Source organism: Oncorhynchus nerka, unplaced genomic scaffold (assembly GCF_034236695.1).
Source record: "Oncorhynchus nerka isolate Pitt River unplaced genomic scaffold, Oner_Uvic_2.0 unplaced_scaffold_475, whole genome shotgun sequence".
NCBI classification, from domain to species: domain Eukaryota; kingdom Metazoa; phylum Chordata; class Actinopteri; order Salmoniformes; family Salmonidae; genus Oncorhynchus; species Oncorhynchus nerka.
This window is the reverse complement of record NW_027040486.1, coordinates 291,954-316,172: the sequence shown is the minus strand read 5'-3', so window position 1 is coordinate 316,172 and position 24,219 is coordinate 291,954. Positions and strand designations below refer to the sequence as shown.

The 24,219-nt window shown below is 31.9% G+C and overlaps 1 protein-coding gene across 1 annotated transcript in view; it reads right to left on the bottom strand.

Moving 5' to 3' along the window:
• LOC135571261 (unconventional myosin-XV-like) overlaps window positions 1-24,219 on the bottom strand; it is a 117,825-nt gene that overhangs the window by 45,636 nt on the left and 47,970 nt on the right. Inside the window, exons 6-9 of the mRNA XM_065017042.1 lie at window positions 23,575-23,668; window positions 22,649-22,746; window positions 21,944-22,056; window positions 21,610-21,704 (exon numbers count right to left, since the gene is read on the bottom strand). Of these exons, the coding sequence (XP_064873114.1) occupies window positions 21,610-21,704; window positions 21,944-22,056; window positions 22,649-22,746; window positions 23,575-23,668 (400 nt within the window). The remainder of the gene's footprint in view (window positions 1-21,609; window positions 21,705-21,943; window positions 22,057-22,648; window positions 22,747-23,574; window positions 23,669-24,219) is intronic.

The window sequence follows — 24,219 nt, the reverse complement described above, 5'->3', positions numbered from 1 at the left end:
ATGATGTATTATGATGTGTTATGATGTGTTATGATGTGTTATGATGTATTATGATGTATTAGGTTATGATGTGTTATGATGTGTTATGATGTATTATGTTATGATGTGTTATGATGTGTTATGATGTGTTATGATGTGTTATGATGTGTTATGATGTGTTATGTTATGATGTATTATGATGTATTATGATGTGTTATGATGTGTTATGATGTATTATGATGTGTTATGATGTATTATGATGTGTTATGATGTGTTATGATGTGTTATGATGTGTTATGTTATGATGTGTTATGATGTGTTATGATGTATTATGATGTGTTATGATGTGTTATGATGTGTTATGATGTGTTATGTTATGATGTGTTATGATGTGTTATGATGTATTATGATGTGTTATGATGTATTATGATGTATTATGATGTATTATGTTATGATGTATTGTGTTATGATGTATTATGTTATGATGTGTTATGATGTGTTATGATGTATTATGTTATGATGTATTATGATGTATTATGATGTATTATGATATGATGTGTTATGATGTGTTATGATGTATTATGTTATGATGTGTTATGATGTGTTATGATGTATTATGATGTGTTATGATGTGTTATGATGTGTTATGTTATGATGTATTATGTTATGATGTGTTATGATGTGTTATGATGTGTTATGATGTGTTATGTTATGATGTATTATGTTATGATGTGTTATGATGTGTTATGATGTATTATGATGTGTTATGATGTGTTATGATGTGTTATGATGTATTATGATGTATTATGATGTGTTATGATGTGTTATGATGTGTTATGATGTGTTATGTTATGATGTATTATGTTATGATGTGTTATGATGTGTTATGATGTGTTATGATGTATTATGATGTATTATGATGTGTTATGATGTGTTATGATGTGTTATGATGTATTATGATGTGTTATGATGTGTTATGATGTGTTATGATGTGTTATGATGTATTATGATGTGTTATGATGTATTATGATGTGATGTATTATGTTATGATGTGTTATGTTATGATGTGTTATGATGTATTATGATGTATTATGATGTATTATGATGTATTATGATGTGATGTATTATGTTATGATGTGTTATGTTATGATGTATTATGATGTATTATGATGTATTATGATGTATTATGATGTGTTATGATGTATTATGATGTGTTATGATGTGATGTATTATGATGTATTATGATGTATTATGATGTGTTATGATGTGATGTATTATGATGTGTTATGATGTGTGATGATGTATTATGATGTATTATGATGTGTTATGATGTGTTATGATGTGATGTATTATGATGTGTTATGATGTGTTATGATGTGTTATGATGTATTATGATGTATTATGATGTATTATGATGTGTTATGATGTGATGTATTATGTTATGATGTGTTATGTTATGATGTGTTATGACGTATTATGTTGTGTTATGATGTATTATGATGTGTTATGATGTGTTATGATGTGTTATGATGTATTATGATGTGTTATGATGTGTTATGATGTATTATGATGTGTTATGATGTGTTATGATGTGTTATGATGTGTTATGATGTATTATGATGTATTATGATGTATTATGATGTGTTATGATGTGTTATGATGTATTATGATGTATTATGTTTATGATGTGTTATGATGTGTTATGATGTATTATGATGTATTATGATGTATTATGATGTGTTATGATGTGTTATGATGTGTTATGATGTATTATGATGTGTTATGTTATGATGTATTATGATGTGTTATGATGTGTTATGATGTATTATGATGTATTATGATGTATTATGATGTATTATGATGTGTTATGATGTGTTATGATGTATTATGATGTGTTATGATGTATTATGATGTATTATGATGTGTTATGATGTGTTATGATGTATTATGTTATGATGTATTATGATGTGTTATGATGTGTTATGATGTATTATGATGTATTATGATGTGTTATGATGTATTATGTTATGATGTATTATGATGTATTATGATGTATTATGATGTATTATGATGTGTTATGTTATGATGTGTTGTGATGTGTTATGATGTATTATGATGTATTATGATGTGTTATGATGTGTTATGTTATGATGTGTTATGTTATGATGTATTATGATGTATTATGATGTGTTATGATGTGTTATGATGTATTATGATGTGTTATGATGTGTTATGATGTGTTATGATGTATTATGATGTATTATGATGTATTATGATGTGTTATGATGTGTTATGATGTGTTATGATGTATTATGATGTATTATGTTATGATGTGTTATGATGTGTTATGATGTGTTATGATGTATTATGTTATGATGTGTTATGATGTGTTATGATGTATTATGATGTATTATGTTATGATGTGTTATGATGTATTATGATGTGTTATGATGTATTATGATGTATTATGTTATGATGTGTTATGATGTATTATGATGTGTTATGATGTGTTATGATGTATTATGATGTATTATGATGTATTATGATGTGTTATGATGTATTATGATGTATTATGATGTATTATGATGTATTATGATGTGTTATGTTATGATGTGTTATGATGTGTTATGATGTGTTATGATGTATTATGATGTATTATGATGTGTTATGATGTATTATGATGTGTTATGATGTGTTATGATGTGTTATGATGTATTATGATGTGTTATGATGTGTTATGATGTGTTATGATGTATTATGATGTGTTATGATGTGTTATGATGTGTTATGATGTATTATGATGTATTATGATGTATTATGATGTGTTATGATGTGTTATGATGTGTTATGATGTATTATGATGTGTTATGATGTGTTATGATGTGTTATGATGTATTATGATGTGTTATGATGTGTTATGATGTGTTATGATGTGTTATTTATGATGTGTTATGATGTATTATGATGTGTTATGATGTATTATGATGTATTATGATGTGTTATGATGTGTTATGTTATGATGTGTTATGATGTATTATGATGTATTATGATGTATTATGATGTGTTATGATGTGTTATGATGTGTTATGATGTATTATGTTATGATGTGTTATGATGTATTATGATGTGTTATGTTATGATGTATTATGATGTATTATGATGTATTATGATGTGTTATGATGTGTTATGATGTGTTATGATGTATTATGTTATGATGTGTTATGATGTATTATGATGTGTTATGTTATGATGTATTATGATGTATTATGATGTGTTATGATGTGTTATGATGTGTTATGATGTATTATGTTATGATGTGTTATGATGTATTATGATGTGTTATGTTATGATGTATTATGATGTGTTATGTTATGATGTATTATGATGTGTTATGATGTGTTATGATGTATTATGATGTGTTATGATGTGTTATGATGTATTATGATGTGTTATGATGTGTTATGATGTATTATGATGTGTTATGTTATGATGTATTATGATGTGATGTTTATGATGTATTATGATGTATTATGATGTGTTATGATGTGTTATGATGTGTTATGATGTGTTATGATGTATTATGATGTATTATGATGTGTTATGTTATGATGTGTTATGATGTGTTATGATGTGTTATGATTATGATGATGTTATGATGTGTTATGATGTGTTATGATGTATTATGATGATGTATTTATGATGTATTATGATGTATTATGATGTATTATGATGTATTATGATGTGTTATGATGTGTTATGATGTGTTATGATGTATTATGATGTATTATGATGTGTTATGATGTGTTATGATGTATTATGATGTGTTATGATGTGTTATGATGTGTTATGATGTATTATGATGTATTATGTTATGATGTATTATGATGTGTTATGATGTATTATGATGTATTATGATGTATTATGTTATGATGTATTATGATGTATTATGATGTGTTATGTTATGATGTATTATGATGTATTATGATGTGTTATGATGTATTATGTTATGATGTATTATGATGTATTATGATGTGTTATGATGTATTATGATGTGTTATGATGTGTTATGATGTGTTATGATGTATTATGATGTGTTATGATGTGTTATGATGTGTTATGATGTATTATGTTGTGTTATGATGTGTTATGTTATGATGTGTTATGTTATGATGTGTTATGATGTGTTATGATGTGTTATGATGTATTATGATGTATTATGATGTGTTATGTTATGATGTATTATGATGTGTTATGATGTGTTATGATGTGTTATGATGTGTTATGATGTATTATGTTATGATGTGTTATGATGTGTTATGATGTGTTATGATGTGTTATGATGTATTATGATGTGTTATGATGTGTTATGATGTATTATGTTATGATGTATTATGATGTGTTATGATGTGTTATGATGTATTATGTTATGATGTGTTATGATGTGTTATGATGTATTATGATGTGTTATGATGTGTTATGATGTATTATGTTATGATGTGTTATGATGTGTTATGATGTGTTATGATGTATTATGTTATGATGTGTTATGATGTATTATGATGTGTTATGATGTATTATGATGTGTTATGATGTATTATGATGTGTTATGATGTATTATGATGTGTTATGATGTGTTATGATGTATTATGTTATGATGTGTTATGATGTGTTATGATGTGTTATGATGTATTATGTTATGATGTGTTATGATGTATTATGATGTGTTATGATGTATTATGATGTGTTATGATGTATTATGATGTGTTATGATGTATTATGATGTGTTATGATGTATTATGATGTGTTATGATGTGTTATGATGTATTATGATGTATGATGTGTTATGATGTGTTATGATGTGTTATGATGTATTATGATGTGTAATGTTATGATGTATGATGTATTATGTTATGATGTATTATGATGTGTTATGATGTGTTATGATGTATTATGTTATGATGTATTATGATGTGTTATGATGTGTTATGATGTGTTATGATGTGTTATGATGTGTTATGATGTGTTATGATGTATTATGATGTGTTATGATGTGTTATGATGTGTTATGATGTGTTATGATGTGTTATGATGTATTATGATGTATTATGATGTGTTATGATGTATTATGATGTGTTATGATGTGTTATGATGTATTATGTTATGATGTGTTATGATGTATTATGATGTATTATGATGTGTTATGATGTATTATGATGTATTATGATGTGTTATGATGTGTTATGATGTATTATGATGTGTTATGTTATGATGTATTATGATGTGTTATGATGTATTATGATGTGTTATGATGTATTATGATGTGTTATGATGTATTATGTTATGATGTATTATGATGTGTTATGATGTATTATGTTATGATGTGTTATGATGTATTATGTTTATGATGTGTTATTATGATGTGTTATGATGTGTTATGATGTATTATTGATGTGTTATTATGATGTTATGATGTGTTATGATATGATGTGTTATGATGTATTATGATGTATTATGATGTATTATGATGTGTTATGATGTGTTATGATGTATTATGATGTGTTATGTTATGATGTGTTATGATGTATGATGTGTTATGATGATGTTATGATGTATTATGATGTGTTATGATGTATTATGATGTATTATGATGTTATGATGTGTTATGATGTGTTATGATGTGTTATGATGTATGATGTGTTATGATGTATTATGATGTATGATGTGTTATGATGTGTTATGATGTATTATGTTATGATGTATTATGTTATGATGTATTATGTTATGATGTTTATGATGTGTTATGATGTATTATGATGTATTATGATGTGTTATGATGTGTTATGATGTGTTATGATGTGTTATGATGTATTATGATGTGTTTATGATGTATTATGATGATGTATTTATGATGTATTATGATGTGTTATGATGTGATGATGATGTTATGATGTGTTATGATGTATTATGATGTGTTATGATGTATTATGATGTGTTATGATGTATTATGATGTGTTATGATGTGTTATGATGTGTTATGATGTATTGTGTTATGATGATGTATTATGATGTATTATGATGTATTATGATGTGTTATGATGTGTTATGATGTATTATGTTATGATGTGTTATGATGTGATGATGTATTATGATGTGTTATGATGTATTATGATGTGTTATGATGTGTTATGATGTGTTATGATTATGATGTATTATGATGTGTTATGATGTGTTATGATGTGTTATGATGTATTATGATGTGTTATGATGTAGTTATGATGTATTATGATGTGTTATGATGTGTTATGATGTATTATGATGATGTGTTATGATGTATTATGATGTGTATTATGATGTGTTATGATGTATTATGATGTGTTATGATGTATTGTATTATGATGATGTTTATGATGTGTTATGATGTGTTATGATGTATTATGATGATGTTGATGTATTATGATGTGTTATGATGTGTTATGATGTATTATGATGTGTTATGATGTATTATGATGTATTATGATGTATTATGATGTATTATGATGTGTTATGATGTGTTATGATGTGTTATGATGTGTTATGATGTATGATGTGTTATGATGTATTATGATGTGTTATGATGTGTTATGATGTATTATGTTATGATGTGTTATGATGTGTTATGATGTATTATGATGTATTATGTTATGATGTGTTATGATGTATTATGATGTGTTATGATGTATTATGATGTGTTATGATGTATTATGATGTATTATGTTATGATGTGTTATGATGTATTATGATGTGTTATGATGTGTTATGATGTGTTATGATGTATTATGATGTGTTATGATGTATTATGATGTATGTGTTATGATGTATTATGATGTGTTATGATGTGTTATGATGTATTATGTTTATGATGTATTATGTTATGTTATGATGTGTTGTGATGTGTTATGATGTATTATGTTATGATGTGTTATGATGTATTATGATGTGTTATGATTATGATGTGTTATGATGTATTATGATGTATTATGATGTGTTATGATGTGTTATGATGTGTTATGATGATGTTATGATGTGTTATGATGTATTATGATGTGTTATGATGTGTTATGATGTATTATGATGTATTATGATGTGTTATGATGTGTTATGATGTATTATGATGTGTTATGATGTGTTATGATGTGTTATGATGTATTATGATGTGTTATGATGTATTATGATGTGTTATGATGTATTATGATGTGTTATGATGTGTTATGATGTATTATGATGTATTATGATGTATTATGATGTGTTATGATGTGTTATGATGTATTATGATGTGTTATGATGTATTATGATGTATTATGATGTGTTATGATGTGTTATGATGTGTTATGATGTATATGATGTGTTATGATGTATTATGATGTATTATGATGATGTGATATGATGTATTATGATGTGTTATGATGTATTATGATGTATTATGATGTGTTATGATGTATTATGATGTATGATGTGTTATGATGTGTTATGATGTGTTATGATGTATTATGATGTATTATGTGTGTTATGATGTGTTATGATGTGTTATGATGTGTTATGTATTATGATGTGTTATGATGATTTATGATGTGTTATGATGTGTTATGATGTGTTATGATGTATTATGTTATGATGTGTTATGATGTATTATGTTATGATGTGATGTATTATGTTATGATGTATTATGATGTGTTATGATGTATTATGTTATGATGTGTTATGATGTGTTATGATGTGTTATGATGTATTATGATGTGTTTATGATGTGTTATGATGTTTGATGTATTATGATGTGATGATGTGTTATGATGTATTATGATGTGTTATGATGTGTTATGATGTATGATGTTTATGATGTGTTATGATGTATTATGATTATGATGTGTTATATGATGTGTTATGATGTGTTATGATGTGTTATGATTATGATGTGTTATGATTATGATGATGTTATGTTATGATGTGTTATGATGTGTTATGATGTGTTATGATGTGTTATGATGTATTATGATGTATTATGTTATGATGTTTATGATGTGTTATGATGTGTTATGATGTATTATGATGTGTTATGATGTATTATGATGATGTATTATGATGTGTTATGATGTGTTATGATGTATTATGATGATGTTTATGATGTGTTATGATGTATTATGATGTATTATGATGTGTTATGATGTGTTATGTGTATTATGATGTATTATGATGTGTTATGATGTATTATGATGTGTTATGATGTGTTATGATGTGTTATGATGTATTATGATGTGTTATGATGTATTATGATGTATTATGATGTGTTATGATGTGTTATGATGTGTTATGATGTGTTATGATGTATTATGATGTATTATGATGTGTTATGATGTGTTATGATGTATTATGATGTGTTATGATGTATTATGATGTGTATGATGATTATGATGTTATGATGTATGATGTATTATGTATGATGTGTTATGATGTGTTATGATGTATTATGATGTATTATGATGTGTTATGATGATGTATGATGTGTTATGATGTATTATGATGTATTATGATGTATTATGATGTGTTATGATGTATGATGTGTTATGATGTGTTATGATGTGTTTATGATGTATTATGATGTATTATGATGTATTATGATGTATTATGATGTATGATGTGTTATGATGTGTTATGATGTGTTATGATGTATTATGTTATGATGTGTTATGATGTATGATATGATGTGTTATGATTATGTTATGATGTGTTATGATGTATTATGATGTGATTATGTGTTATGATGTGTTATGATGTGTTATGATGTATTATGATGTGTTATGATGTGTTATGATGTATTATGATGTATTATGATGATGATGTTATGATGTATTATGATGTGTTATGATGTTTATGATGTATTATGATGTGTTATGATGTATTATGATGTTATGATGTATTATGATGATGTTTATGTTATGATGTTGATGTATTATGATGTTTATGATGTGTTATGATGTATTATGATGTATTATGATGTATTATGATGTGTTATGATGTTTATGATGTGTTATGATGTATTATGATGTATTATGATGTGTTATGATGATGTGTGTTATGATGTATTATGATGTTATGATGTGTTATGATGTATTATGATGTGTTATGATGTTATGATGTGTTATGATGTATTATGATGTGTTATGATGTGTTATGATGTGTTATGTACGCGATGTTATGATGTATTATGATGTGTTTATGATGTGTTATGATGTGTTATGATGTTTATGATGTATTATGATGTATTATGATGTGTTATGATGTGTTATGATGTATTATGATGTGATTATGATGTGTTATGATGTTTATGATGTATTATGATGTATTATGATGTGTTATGATGTGTTATGATGTATTATGATGTATTATGATGTATTATGATGTATTATGATGTTATGATGTGTTATGATGTGTTATGATGTGTTATGATGTATTATGATGTGTTATGATGATGATGTTATTATGATGTTTATGATGTTATGATGTGTTATGATGTATTATGATGTTATGATGTATTATGATGTGTTATGATGTGTTATGATGTATGATGTGTTATGATGTGTTATGATGTGTTATGATGTATTATGATGTTATGATGTGTTATGATGTGTTATGATGTGTTATGATGTGTTATGATGTATTATGATGTATTATGTTATGATGTATTATGATGTATTATGATGTGTTATGATGTGTTATGATGTGTTTATGATGTTTATGATGATGTATTATGATGTGTTATGATGTGTTATGATGTATTATGATGATGTTATGATGTGTTATGATGTGTTATGATGTGTTATGATGTATTATGATGTATGATGTATTATGATGTGTGTTATGATGTGATGTATTATGATGTGTTATGATGTATTATGATGTGTTATTATGATGTGTTATGATGTATTATGATGTATTATGATGTATTATGATGTATTATGATGTATTATGATGTTATGATGTGTTATGATGTATTATGATGTATTATGATGTGTTATGATGTATGATGTGTTATGATGTACGCGATGTATTATGATGTGTTATGATGTATTATGATGTGTTATGATGTGTTATGATGTGTTATGATGTGTTATGATGTGTTATGATGTATTATGATGTGTTATGATGTGTTATGATGTGTTATGATGTGTTATGATGTATTATGATGTATTATGATGTGTTATGATGTATTATGATGTGTTATGATGTGTTATGTTATGATGTGTTATGATGTGTTATGATGTGTTATGATGTGTTATGATGTGTTATGATGTATTATGTGTATATGATGTGTTATGATGTGTTATGATGTGTTATGATGTGTTATGATGTATTATGATGATGTTATGATGTATTATGATGTATTATGATGATGTGTTATGATGTGTTATGATGTATTATGATGTATTATGATGTGTTATGATGTGTTATGATTATGATGTGTTATGATGTATTATGATGTGTTATGATGTGTTATGATGTGTTATGATGTGTGATGTGTTATGATGTATGATGATGATGTTATGATGTTTATGATGTATGATGTATTATGATGTATTATGTTATGATGTGTTATGATGTGTTATGATGTGTTATGATGTGTTATGATGTGTTATGATGTATTATGATGTGTTATGATGATTATGATGTGTTATGATGTGTTATGTTTATGTATTATGATGTATTATGATGTGTTATGATGTGTTATGATGTGTTATGATGTTATGATTATGATGTGTTATGATGTGTTATGATGTGTTATGATGTATTATGATGTGATTATGATGTGTTATGATGTGTTATGATGTGTTATGATGTTATGATGTATTATGATGTGTTATGATGTATTATGATGTATTATGATGTGTTGATGTATTATGATGTTATTATGATGTATTATGATGTTTATGATGTGTTATGATGTGTTATGATGTATGATGTATTATGATGTGTTATGATGTATTATGATGTTATTATGATGTTATGATGTATTATGATTATTATGATGTGTTATGATGTGTTATGATGTGTATGATGTATTATGATGTGTTATGTTATGATGTATGATGTATTATGTTATGATGTGTTATGATGTATGATGTGTTATGATTATGATGTGTTATGATGTGTTATGATGTATTATGTTATGATGTGTTATGATGTATTATGATGTATTATGATGTGTTATGATGATTATGTTGATGATGTGTTATGATGTGTTATGATGTGTTATGATGTATGTGATGATGTTATGATGTGTTATGATGTGTTATGATGTGTTATGATGTATTATGTTTATGATGTGTTATGATGTGTTATGATGTGTTATGATGTGTTATGATTATGTGTTATGATGTGTTATGATGTATTATGATGTATGATGTGTTATGATGTTATGATGATGTGTTATGATGTGTTATGATGTGTTATGATGTGTTATGATGTGTTATGATGTGTTATGTATTATGATGTGTTATGATGTGTTATGTTATGATGATGTGTTATGATGTTTATGATGTATTATGATGTGTTATGATGTGTTATGATGTGTTATGTTATGATGTGTTATGATGTGTTATGATGTATTATGATGTATTATGATGTATTATGATTATTGATGTGTTATGATGTGTTATGATGTGTTATGATGTGTATTATGTATTATGATGATGATATGTTATGATGTATTATGATGTGTTATGATGTGTTATGATGTGTGTTATGATTATGTTATGATGTATTATGATGTGTTATGATGTGTTATGATGTTATGATGTGTTATGATGTATTATGATGTGTTATGATGTGTTATGATGTGTTATGATGTGTGTTATGATGTATTATGATGTATTATGATGTATTATGATGTGTTATGATGTATTATGATGTATTATGATGTGATGTGTTATGATGTGTTATATGATGTGTTATGATGTATTATGATGTATTATGATTATGATGTATTATGATGTGTTATGATGTGTTATGATGTATTATATGATGTTATGATGTTATGATGTGTTATGATGTGTTATGATTATGATGTATTGATATGATGTATTATGATGTGTTATGATTATTATGTGTGTATGATGTGTTATGATGTGTTATGATGTATTATGTTATGATGTGTTATGATGTGTTATGATGTATTATGATGTATTATGTGTTATGTTATGATGTGTTATGATGTATTATGATGTGTTATGATGTATTATGATGTGTTATGATGTTTATGATGTATTATGATGTGTTATTGTGTTATGATGTGTTATTATGATGTGTTATGATGTGTTATGATGTGTTATGATTATTATGATGTATTATGATGTATTATGATGTTATGATGTGTTATGATGTTATGATGTTATGATGTATTATGTTATGATGTGTTATGATGTGTTATGATGTGTTATGATGTGTTATGATGTGTTATGATGTGTTATGATGTGTTATGATGTGTTATGATGTGTTATGATGTGTTATGATGTATTATGATTATGATGTATTATGTTATGATGTGTTATGATGTGTTATGATGTGTTATGATGTGTTATGATGTATTATGATGTGTTATGATGTATTATGATGTGTTATGATGTGATGATGTATTATGATGTGTTATGATGTGTTATGATGTATTATGATGATGTATTATGATGTGTTATGATGTGTTATGATGTGTTATGATGTATTATGATGTGTTATGATGTGTTATGATGTGTTATGATGTATTATGATGTATTATGATGTGTATTATGTGTTATGATGTGTTATGATGTGTTATGATGTGTTATGATGTGTTATGATGTATTGTGTTATGATGTGTTATGATGTGTTATGATGTGTTATGATGTATTATGATGTATTATGATGTGTTATGATGTGATGTGTTATATGTATTATGATGTGTTATGATGTATGATGTGTTTATGATGTGTTGATGTTATGATGTGTTATGATGTATTATGTTATGATGTGTTATGATGTGTTATGATGTATTATGATGTGTTATGATGTGTTATGATGTGTTATGATGTATTATGATGTATTATGATGTATTATGATGATGTGTTATGATGTGTTATGATGTGTTATGATGTATTATGATGTTATGATGTGTTATGATGTGTTATGATGTGTTATGATGTATTATGATGTGTTATGATGTATTATGATGTGTTATGATGTGTTATGATGTTTATGATGTGATGTATTATGATTATTATGATGTATTATGATGTGTTATGATGTGTTATGATGATGTATTATGATGTGTTATGATGTATGATGATGTTATGATGTATGATGTATTATGTTATGATGTGTTATGATGTATTATGATGATGTGTTATGATGTGTTATGATGTGTTATGATGTATTATGATGTGTTATGATGTGTTATGTATTATGATGTATGATGTTATGTTATGATGTATTATGATGTATTATGATGTATGATGTATTATGATGATGATGTATTATGATGTGTTGTATTATGATGTGTTATGTTATTATGATGTTGATGTGATATGTTTATGATGTGTTATGATGTGTTATGATGTGTTATGATGTATTATGATGTGTTATGATGTGTTATGATGTGTTATGATGTGTTATGATGTGTTATGATGTATTATGTTATGATGTGTTATGATGTGTTATGATGTGTTATGATGTGTTATGATGTATTATGATGTGTTATGATGTGTTATGATGTATTATGATGTGTTATGATGTGTTATGATGTGTTATGATGTGTTATGATGTGTTATGATGTATTGTTATGATGTGTTATGATGTGTTATGATGTGTTATGATGTGATGTTATGATGTGTTATGATGTGTTATGATGTATTATGATGTGTTATGATGTATTATGTGTTATGATGTATTATGATGTGTTATGATGTATTATGATGTGTTATGATGTATTATGATTATGATGTGTTATGATGTTTATGATGTATTATGATGATGTATTATGTTATGATGTGTTATGATGTATTATGATGTGTTATGATGTATTATGATGTGTTATGATGTTATGATGTATTATGATTATGATGTATTATGATGTATTATGATGTGTTATGATGTTATGATGTGTTATGATGTGTTATGATGTGTTATGATGTATTATGATGTGTTATGATGTGTTATGATGTGTTATGATGTGTTATGATGTATTATGATGTGTTATGATGTATTATGATGTTATGATGTATTATGATGTGTTATGATGATGTTTATGATGTGTTATGATGTATTATGATGTGTTATGATGTGTTATGATGTGTTATGATGTATTATGATGTATTATGATGTATTATGATGTGTTATGATGTGTTATGATGTGTTATGATGTGTTATGATGTGTTATGATGTATGATGTGTTATGATGTATTATGATGTATTATGATGTGTTATGATGTGTTATGATGTATGATGTGTTATGATGTGTTATGATGTGTTATGATGTATGATGTGTTATGATGTGTTATGATGTGTTGATGATGTGTTATTATGATGTGTTATGATGTATTATGATGTTTATGATGTGTTATGATGATGTATTTATGATGTATTATGATGTGTTATGATGTGTTATGATGTATTATATGATGTGTTATGATGTGTTATTATGATGTGTTATGATGATGTGTTATGATGTATTATGATGTGTTATGATGTGTTATGATGATGTTTATGATGTGTTATGATGTGTTATGATGTATTATGATGTTTATGATGTGTTATGATGTATTATGATGTTATGATTTATGATGTGTTATGTGTGTTATGATGTATTATGATGATGTATGTTATGATGTGTTATGATGTGTTATGTTATGATGTATTATGATGTATGATGTGTTATGATGTTATGATGTGTTATGATGTGTTATGATGATGTGTTATGATGTATGATGTGTTATGATGTATTATGATGTGTTATGATGTGTTATGATGTATTATGATGTATTATGATGTATTATGATGATGTGTTATGATGTATTATGATGATGTTTATGATGTATTATGATGTGTTATGATGTATGATGTGTTATGTTATGATGTGTTATGATGTATTATGATGTATGATGTGTTATGATGTATTATGTTATGATGTATTATGATGTATTATGATGTATTATGATGTGTTATGATGTATTATGATGATTTATGATGTTATGATGTGTTATGATGTGTTATGATGTGTTATGATGTATTATGATGTGTTATGATGTGTTATGATGTGTTATGATGTATTATGATGTGTTATGATGTATTATGATGTGTTATGATGTGTTATGATGTATTATGATGTGTTATGATGTGTTATGATGTGTTATGATGTATTATGTTATGATGTGTTTATGATTATGATGTGTTATGATGTGTTATGATGTATTATGATGTGTTATGATGTGTTATGATGTGTTATGTTATGATGTATTATGATGTGTTATGATGTGTTATGATGTGTTATGTTATGATGTATTATGATGTATTATGATGTGTTATGATGTGTTATGATGTGTTATGATGTGTTATGATGTGTTATGATGTATTATGATGTATTATGTTATGATGTGTTATGATGTGTTATGATGTGTTATGATGTATTATGATGTATTATGTTATGATGTGTTATGTTATGATGTGTTATGTTATGATGTGTTATGATGTGTTATGATGTGTTATGATGTGTTATGATGTATTATGATGTATTATGATGTGTTATGATGTGTTATGATGTGTTATGATGTGTTATGATGTGTTATGATGTATTATGATGTATTATGTTATGATGTGTTATGATGTGTTATGTTATGATGTGTTATGATGTGTTATGATGTATTATGATGTATTATGTTATGATGTGTTATGATGTATTATGATGTGTTATGATGTGTTATGATGTGTTATGATGTGTTATGATGTATTATGATGTATTATGTTATGATGTGTTATGATGTATTATGATGTGTTATGATGTGTTATGATGTGTTATGATGTATTATGATGTATTATGTTATGATGTGTTATGATGTATTATGATGTATTATGATGTGTTATGTTATGATGTGTTATGATGTATTATGTTATGATGTGTTATGATGTATTATGATGTATTATGATGTGTTATGTTATGATGTATTATGATGTATTATGTTATGATGTGTTATGATGTATTATGATGTGTTATGATGTGTTATGTTATGATGTGTTATGATGTATTATGATGTGTTATGATGTATTATGTTATGATGTGTTATGATGTATTATGATGTGTTATGATGTGTTATGATGTGTTATGATGTATTATGTTATGATGTGTTATGATGTGTTATGATGTGTTATGATGTATTATGATGTGATATGATGTATTATGTTATGATGTGTTATGTTATGATGTGTTATGATGTGTTATGATGTGTTATGATGTGTTATGTTATGATGTGTTATGATGTGTTATGATGTATTATGATGTATTATGTTATGATGTGTTATGATGTATTATGATGTGTTATGATGTGTTATGATGTGTTATGATGTGTTATGATGTATTATGATGTGTTATGTTATGATGTGTTATGATGTGTTATGATGTGTTATGATGTATTATGATGTGTTATGATGTGTTATGTTATGATGTGTTATGATGTGTTATGTTATGATGTGTTATGATGTATTATGATGTGTTATGATGTGTTATGATGTGTTATGATGTGTTATGATGTATTATGTTATGATGTGTTATGATGTGTTATGATGTGTTATGATGTATTATGATGTGATATGATGTATTATGATGTATTATGATGTGTTATGATGTATTATGATGTGTTATGATGTGTTATGATGTATTATGATGTATTATGTTATGATGTGTTATGATGTGTTATGATGTATTATGATGTATTATGATGTGTTATGTTATGATGTGTTATGATGTATTATGATGTATTATGATGTATTATGTTATGATGTGTTGTGATGTGTTATGATGTGTTATGATGTGTTATGATGTGTTATGATGTGTTATGATGTATTATGATGTGTTATGATGTGTTATGATGTGTTATGTTATGATGTGTTATGATGTGTTATGATGTATTATGATGTATTATGTTATGATGTGTTATGATGTATTATGATGTGTTATGATGTGTTATGATGTGTTATGATGTGTTATGATGTATTATGATGTGTTATGTTATGATGTGTTATGATGTGTTATGATGTGTTATGATGTATTATGATGTGTTATGTTATGATGTGTTATGATGTGTTATGTTATGATGTGTTATGATGTATTATGATGTGTTATGATGTGTTATGATGTGTTATGATGTGTTATGATGTGTTATGATATGATGTGTTATGATGTGTTATGATGTGTTATGATGTATTATGATGTGATATGATGTATTATGATGTGTTATGATGTGTTATGATGTATTATGATGTATTATGTTATGATGTGTTATGATGTGTTATGATGTGTTATGATGTATTATGATGTGTTATGATGTGTTATGATGTGTTATGATGTGTTATGATGTGTTATGATGTATTATGATGTGTTATGATGTGTTATGATGTATTATGATGTATTATGATGTATTATGTTATTATGTTATGATGTGTTATGATGTATTATGTTATGATGTGTTATGTTATGATGTGTTATGATGTGTTATGATGTGTTATGATGTGTTATGTTATGATGTGTTATGATGTGTTATGATGTATTATGATGTATTATGTTATTATGTTATGATGTGTTATGATGTATTATGTTATGATGTGTTATGTTATGATGTGTTATGATGTGTTATGATGTGTTATGATGTGTTATGATGTGTTATGATGTATTATGATGTGTTATGATGTGTTATGATGTATTATGTTATGATGTGTTATGATGTGTTATGTTATGATGTATTATGTTATGATGTGTTATGATGTATTATGATGTATTATGATGTGTTATGATGTGTTATGATGTGTTATGTTATGATGTGTTATGATGTATTATGTTATGATGTGTTATGTTATGATGTGTTATGTTATGATGTGTTATGATGTATTATGATGTGTTATGTTATGATGTATTATGATGTATTATGATGTGTTATGTTATGATGTGTTATGTTATGATGTGTTATGATGTATTATGTTATGATGTGTTATGTTATGATGTGTTATGATGTATTATGTTATGATGTGTTATGATGTGTTATAATGTATTATGTTATGATGTATTATGATGTATTATGATGTATTATGATGTGTTATGATGTGTTATGATGTATTATGATGTATTATGTTATGATGTTATGATGTGTTATGTTATGATGTGTTATGATGTATTATGATGTATTATGATGTGTTATGATGTGTTATGATGTGTTATGATGTGTTATGTTATGATGTGTTATGTTATGATGTGTTATGATGTGTTATGATGTATTATGTTATGTTATGATGTGTTATGATGTGTTATGATGTGTTATGATGTATTATGTTATGTTATGATGTATTATGATGTGTTATGATGTGTTATGATGTGTTATGATGTGTTATGATGTGTTATGTTGTATTATGACGTATTATGATGTGTTATGATGTATTATGATGTGTTATGATGTATTATGATGTATTATGATGTATTATGTTATGATGTGTTATGATGTGGTATGTTATGATGTGTTATGATGTGTTATGATGTATTATAGATAGATAGTAGGATGGTAGGATATGATACCTGTGTAGTAGGATGGTAGGATATGATACCTGTGTAGTAGGATGGTAGGATATGATACCTGTGTAGTAGGATGGTAGGATATGATACCTGTGTAGTAGGATGGTAGGATATGATACCTGTGTAGTAGGATGGTAGGATATGATACCTGTGTAGTAGGATGGTAGGATATGATACCTGTGTAGTAGGATGGTAGGATATGATACCTGTGTAGTTTAGTAACTTAATCCCCCACTGTGTGTCTCACCGTGCTGCTGTCTGATAACACCCCCCCCCCCACTGTGTGTGTCTCACCGTGCTGCTGTCTGATAACACCCCCCCACTGTGTGTGTCTCACCGTGCTGCTGTCTGATAACACCCCCCCACTGTGTGTGTCTCACCGTGCTGCTGTCTGATAACACCCCCCCCCTGTGTGTGTCTCACCGTGCTGCTGTCTGATAACACCCCCCCCACTGTGTGTGTCTCACCGTGCTGCTGTCTGATAACACCCCCCCCCACTGTGTGTGTCTCACCGTGCTGCTGTCTGATAACACCCCCCACCACTGTGTGTGTCTCACCGTGCTGCTGTCTGATAACACCCCCCACCACTGTGTGTGTCTCACCGTGCTGCTCTCTGATAACACCCCCCCCACTGTGTGTGTCTCACCGTGCTGCTGTCTGATAACACCCCCCCCACCACTGTGTGTGTCTCACCGTGCTGCTGTCTGATAACACCCCCCCACTGTGTGTGTCTCACCGTGCTGCTCTCTGATAACACCCCCCCCCACTGTGTGTGTCTCACCGTGCTGCTGTCTGATAACACCCCCCCCACTGTGTGTGTCTCACCGTGCTGCTGTCTGATAACACCCCCCCCCCACTGTGTGTGTCTCACCGTGCTGCTGTCTGATAACACCCCCCCCCCACTGTGTGTGTCTCACCGTGCTGCTGTCTGATAACACCCCCCACTGTGTGTGTATCACCGTGCTGCTGTCTGATAACACCCCCCCACTGTGTGTGTCTCACCGTGCTGCTGTCTGATAACCCCCCCCCACTGTGTGTGTCTCACCGTGCTGCTGTCTGATAACCCCCCACTGTGTGTGTCTCACCGTGCTGCTGTCTGATAACCCCCCCTCACCGTGCTGCTGTCTGACTGTGTGTGTGTCTCACCGTGCTGCTGTCTGATAACACCCCCCCACTGTGTGTGTCTCACCGTGCTGCTGTCTGATAACACCCCCCACTGTGTGTGTCTCACCGTGCTGCTGTCTGATAACACCCCCCCCCACTGTGTGTGTCTCACCGTGCTGCTGTCTGATAACACCCCCCCACTGTGTGTGTCTCACCGTGCTGCTGTCTGATAACACCCCCCCACTGTGTGTGTCTCACCGTGCTGCTGTCTGATAACACCCCCCCCCCCCTGTGTGTGTCTCACCCCCCACTGTGCTGCTGTCTGATAACACCCCCCCCACTGTGTGTGTCTCACCGTGCTGCTGTCTGATAACACCCCCCCCCACTGTGTGTGTCTCACCGTGCTGCTGTCTGATAACACCCCCCCCCACTGTGTGTGTCTCACCGTGCTGCTGTCTGATAACACCCCCCCCCACTGTGTGTGTCTCACCGTGCTGCTGTCTGATAACACCCCCCACTGTGTGTGTCTCACCGTGCTGTCTGATAACACCACCCCACTGTGTGTGTCTCACCGTGCTGCTGATGATAACACCCCCCCACTGTGTGTGTCTCACCGTGCTGCCGTCTGATAACACCCCCCCCCACTGTGTGTGTCTCACCGTGCTGCCGTCTGATAACACCCCCCCCCACTGTGTGTGTCTCACCGTGATGCTGTCTGATAACACCCCCCCCCACTGTGTGTGTCTCACCGTGCTGCCGTCTGATAACACCCCCCCACTGTGTGTGTCTCACCGTGCTGCCGTCTGATAACACCCCCCCCACTGTGTGTGTCTCACCGTGCTGCTGTCTGATAACACCCCCCCACTGTGTGTGTCTCACCGTGCTGCCGTCTGATAACACCCCCCCCCCTGTGTGTGTCTCACCGTGCTGCTGTCTGATAACACCCCCCCCCCCCCCACTGTGTGTGTCTCACCGTGATGCTGTCTGATAACACCCCCCACTGTGTGTGTCTCACCGTGCTGCCGTCTGATAACACCCCCCCACTGTGTGTGTCTCACCGTGCTGCCGTCTGATAACACCCCCCCCACTGTGTGTGTCTCACCGTGCTGCTGTCTGATAACACCCCCCCACTGTGTGTGTCTCACCGTGCTGCTGTCTGATAACACCCCCCCCCACTGTGTGTGTCTCACCGTGCTGCTGTCTGATAACACCCCCCCACTGTGTGTGTCTCACCGTGCTGCTGTCTGATAACACCCCCCCCTGTCACTGTGTGTGTCTCACCGTGCTGCTGTCTGATAACACCCCCCCCACTGTGTGTGTCTCACTGTGCTGCTGTCTGATAACACCCCCCCACTGTGTGTGTCTCACCGTGCTGCTGTCTGATAACACCCCCCCCCACTGTGTGTGTCTCACCGTGCTGCTGCCTGATAACACCCCCCCACTGTGTGTGTCTCACCGTGCTGCTGTCTGATAACACCCCCCCCCACTGTGTGTGTTATGATGTCTCACCGTGCTGCTGTCTGATAACACCCCCCCCCCCACTGTGTGTGTCTCACCGTGCTGCTGTCTGATAACACCCCCCCCCACTGTGTGTGTCTCACCGTGCTGCCGTCTGATAACACCCCCCCCCCCCACTGTGTGTGTCTCACCGTGCTGCCGTCTGATAACACCCCCCCACTGTGTGTGTTATGATGTCTCACCGTGCTGCCGTCTGATAACACAGGGTTGAAGAGGCTGTCCAGGTATCGATCCACCCCTCTCTGAGTCGGACCATCGCTGAACACATCAGGCTCCACTGGAGAGGAGACACTGTTATTATCACTATACTCTTGTGTTTGTGTGTGTCTGTGTCTGTGTGTGTGTGTTGTGTGTGTGTGTGTGTGTGTGTGTGTGTGTGTGTGTGTTGTGTGTTGTGTGTGTGTGTGTGTGTGTGTGTGTGTGTGTGTGTGTGTGTGTGTGTGTGTGTCTGTGTCTGTGTCTGTGTGTGTGTGTGTGTGTGTGTGTGTGTGTGTGTGTGTGTGTGTGTGTGTGTACCGTGGCTGGAGTATCCGTCAGAGCCTGGCAGGCTGTACGCAGGTTGGGTGGCCCTGAGGAAGGGCGGGCGCAGCTCTTCGTCACTGTCAAAACCACCACTGTCAAACAGAGTTCTGGTCACACAAACAGGCTGGGTGATTAGTGTGTTGGGCCAATCAGAGCCCACCGTTTCCCTGATGAACCAATCCTCACAGGCTCGGTGATTAGTAACATTCCCTGAGACCTGTGTTAGCTCCCCAGTGAAGGGTTTGTGTGTGTTTGGACCCACAGGCCCTGAGACCTGTGTTAGCTCCCCAGTGAAGGGTTTGTGTGTGTTTGGACTCACAGGCCCTGAGACCTGTGTTAGCTCCCCAGTGAAGGGTTTGTGTGTGTTTGGACTCATAGGCCCTGAGACCTGTGTTAGCTCCCCAGTGAAGGGTTTGTGTGTGTTTGGACTCACAGGCCCTGAGACCTGTGTTAGCTCCCCAGTGAAGGGTTTGGGTGTGTTTGGACCCACAGGCTGGGTTATTAGTAACATTCCCTGAGACCTGTGTTAGCTCCCCAGTGAAGGGTTTGTGTGTGTTTGGACTCACAGGCCCTGAGACCTGTGTTAGCTCCCCAGTGAAGGGTTTGTGTGTGTTTGGACTCACAGGCTGGGTTATTAGTAACATTCCCTGAGACCTGTGTTAGCTCCCCAGTGAAGGGTTTGTGTGTGTTTGGACTCACAGGCTGGCGTTGGTTCGAACCCTATTAGGATCCTCAGCTGAGATGATGAAGTAACTCTTCTGTTTGGGGAAGTCGGACGGAAGCTCCAAGTCTGAGATCTACAACAGGATTCAGTTAGGGCCAGTTAGCCTGATAACTCTCAGTTAGCCTGATAACTCTCAGTTAACTCTCAGTTAGCCTGATAACTCTCAGTTAGCCTGACAACTCTCGGTTAGCCTGACAACTCTCGGTTAGCCTGATAACTCTCGGTTAGCCTGATAACTCTCAGTTAGCCTGATAACTCTCAGTTAACTCTCAGTTAGCCTGATAACTCTCAGTTAGCCTGACAACTCTCGGTTAGCATGATAACTCTCGGTTAGCCTGATAACTCTCGGTTAGCCTGATAACTCTCGGTTAACCTGATAACTCTCAGAAAGCCTGATAACTCTCAGCTAACCTGATAACTCTCAGCTAACCTGATAACTCTCAGTTAACCTAATAACTCCCGGTTAGCCCGATAACTCTCGGTTAGCCCGATAACTCTCGGTTAGCCCGATAACCGATAACTCTCGGTTAGCCTGATAACTCTCGGTTAGCCTGATAACTCTCGGTTAACCTGATAACTCTCAGTTAACTCTCAGTTAGCCTGATAACTCTCAGTTAGCCTGATAACGTTCAGTTAACCTGATAACGTTCAGTTAACCTGATAACTCTCAGTTAACCTGATAACTCTCAGTTAACCTAATAACTCCCGGTTAGCCCGATAACTCTCGGTTAGCCCGATAATTCTCGGTTAGCCCGATAACTCTCGGTTAGCCCGATAACTCTCAGTTAGCCTGATAACTCTCAGTTAGCCTGATAACTCTCAGTTAACCTGATAACTCTCAGTTAGCCTGATAACTCTCAGTTAGCTTAATGTGTGTATGTGGTGTGTGTGATATACCCACCAGATCCATGACGTAATCATGACCGGCTAGCTCCGCCCACTGCCCATGCTCCTTCATCAGTATAGAAAACCCCCTCCACGCCTCACACACTCCCCTACAGGAAAACAGACAGACAGTATAGAAAATAGGATACCTGTGTAGTAGGATAGAATACCTGTGTAGTAGGATGGTAGGATAGGATACCTTTGTATTAGGATAGAATACCTGTGTAGTAGGATGGTAGGATAGGATACCTGTGCAGTAGGATGGTAGGATAGGATACCTGTGTAGTAGGATGGTAGGATAGGATACCTGTGTAGTAGGATGGTAGGATAGAATACCTGTGTAGTAGGATGGTAGGATAGGATACATGTGCAGTAGGATGGTAGGATAGAATACCTGTGTAGTAGGATGGTAGGATAGGATACCTGTGTAGTAGCATGGTTGGATAGGATACCTTTGTAGTAGGATGGTAGGATAGGATACCTTTGTAGTAGGATGTTATTATAGGATACATGTGTAGTAGGATAGGATACCTGTGTAGTAGGATGGTAGGATAGGATACCTGTGTAGTAGGATGGTGGGATAGGATACCTGTATAGTAGGATGGTAGGATAGGATACCTGTGTAGTAGGATGGTAGGATAGGATACCTGTGTAGTAGGAT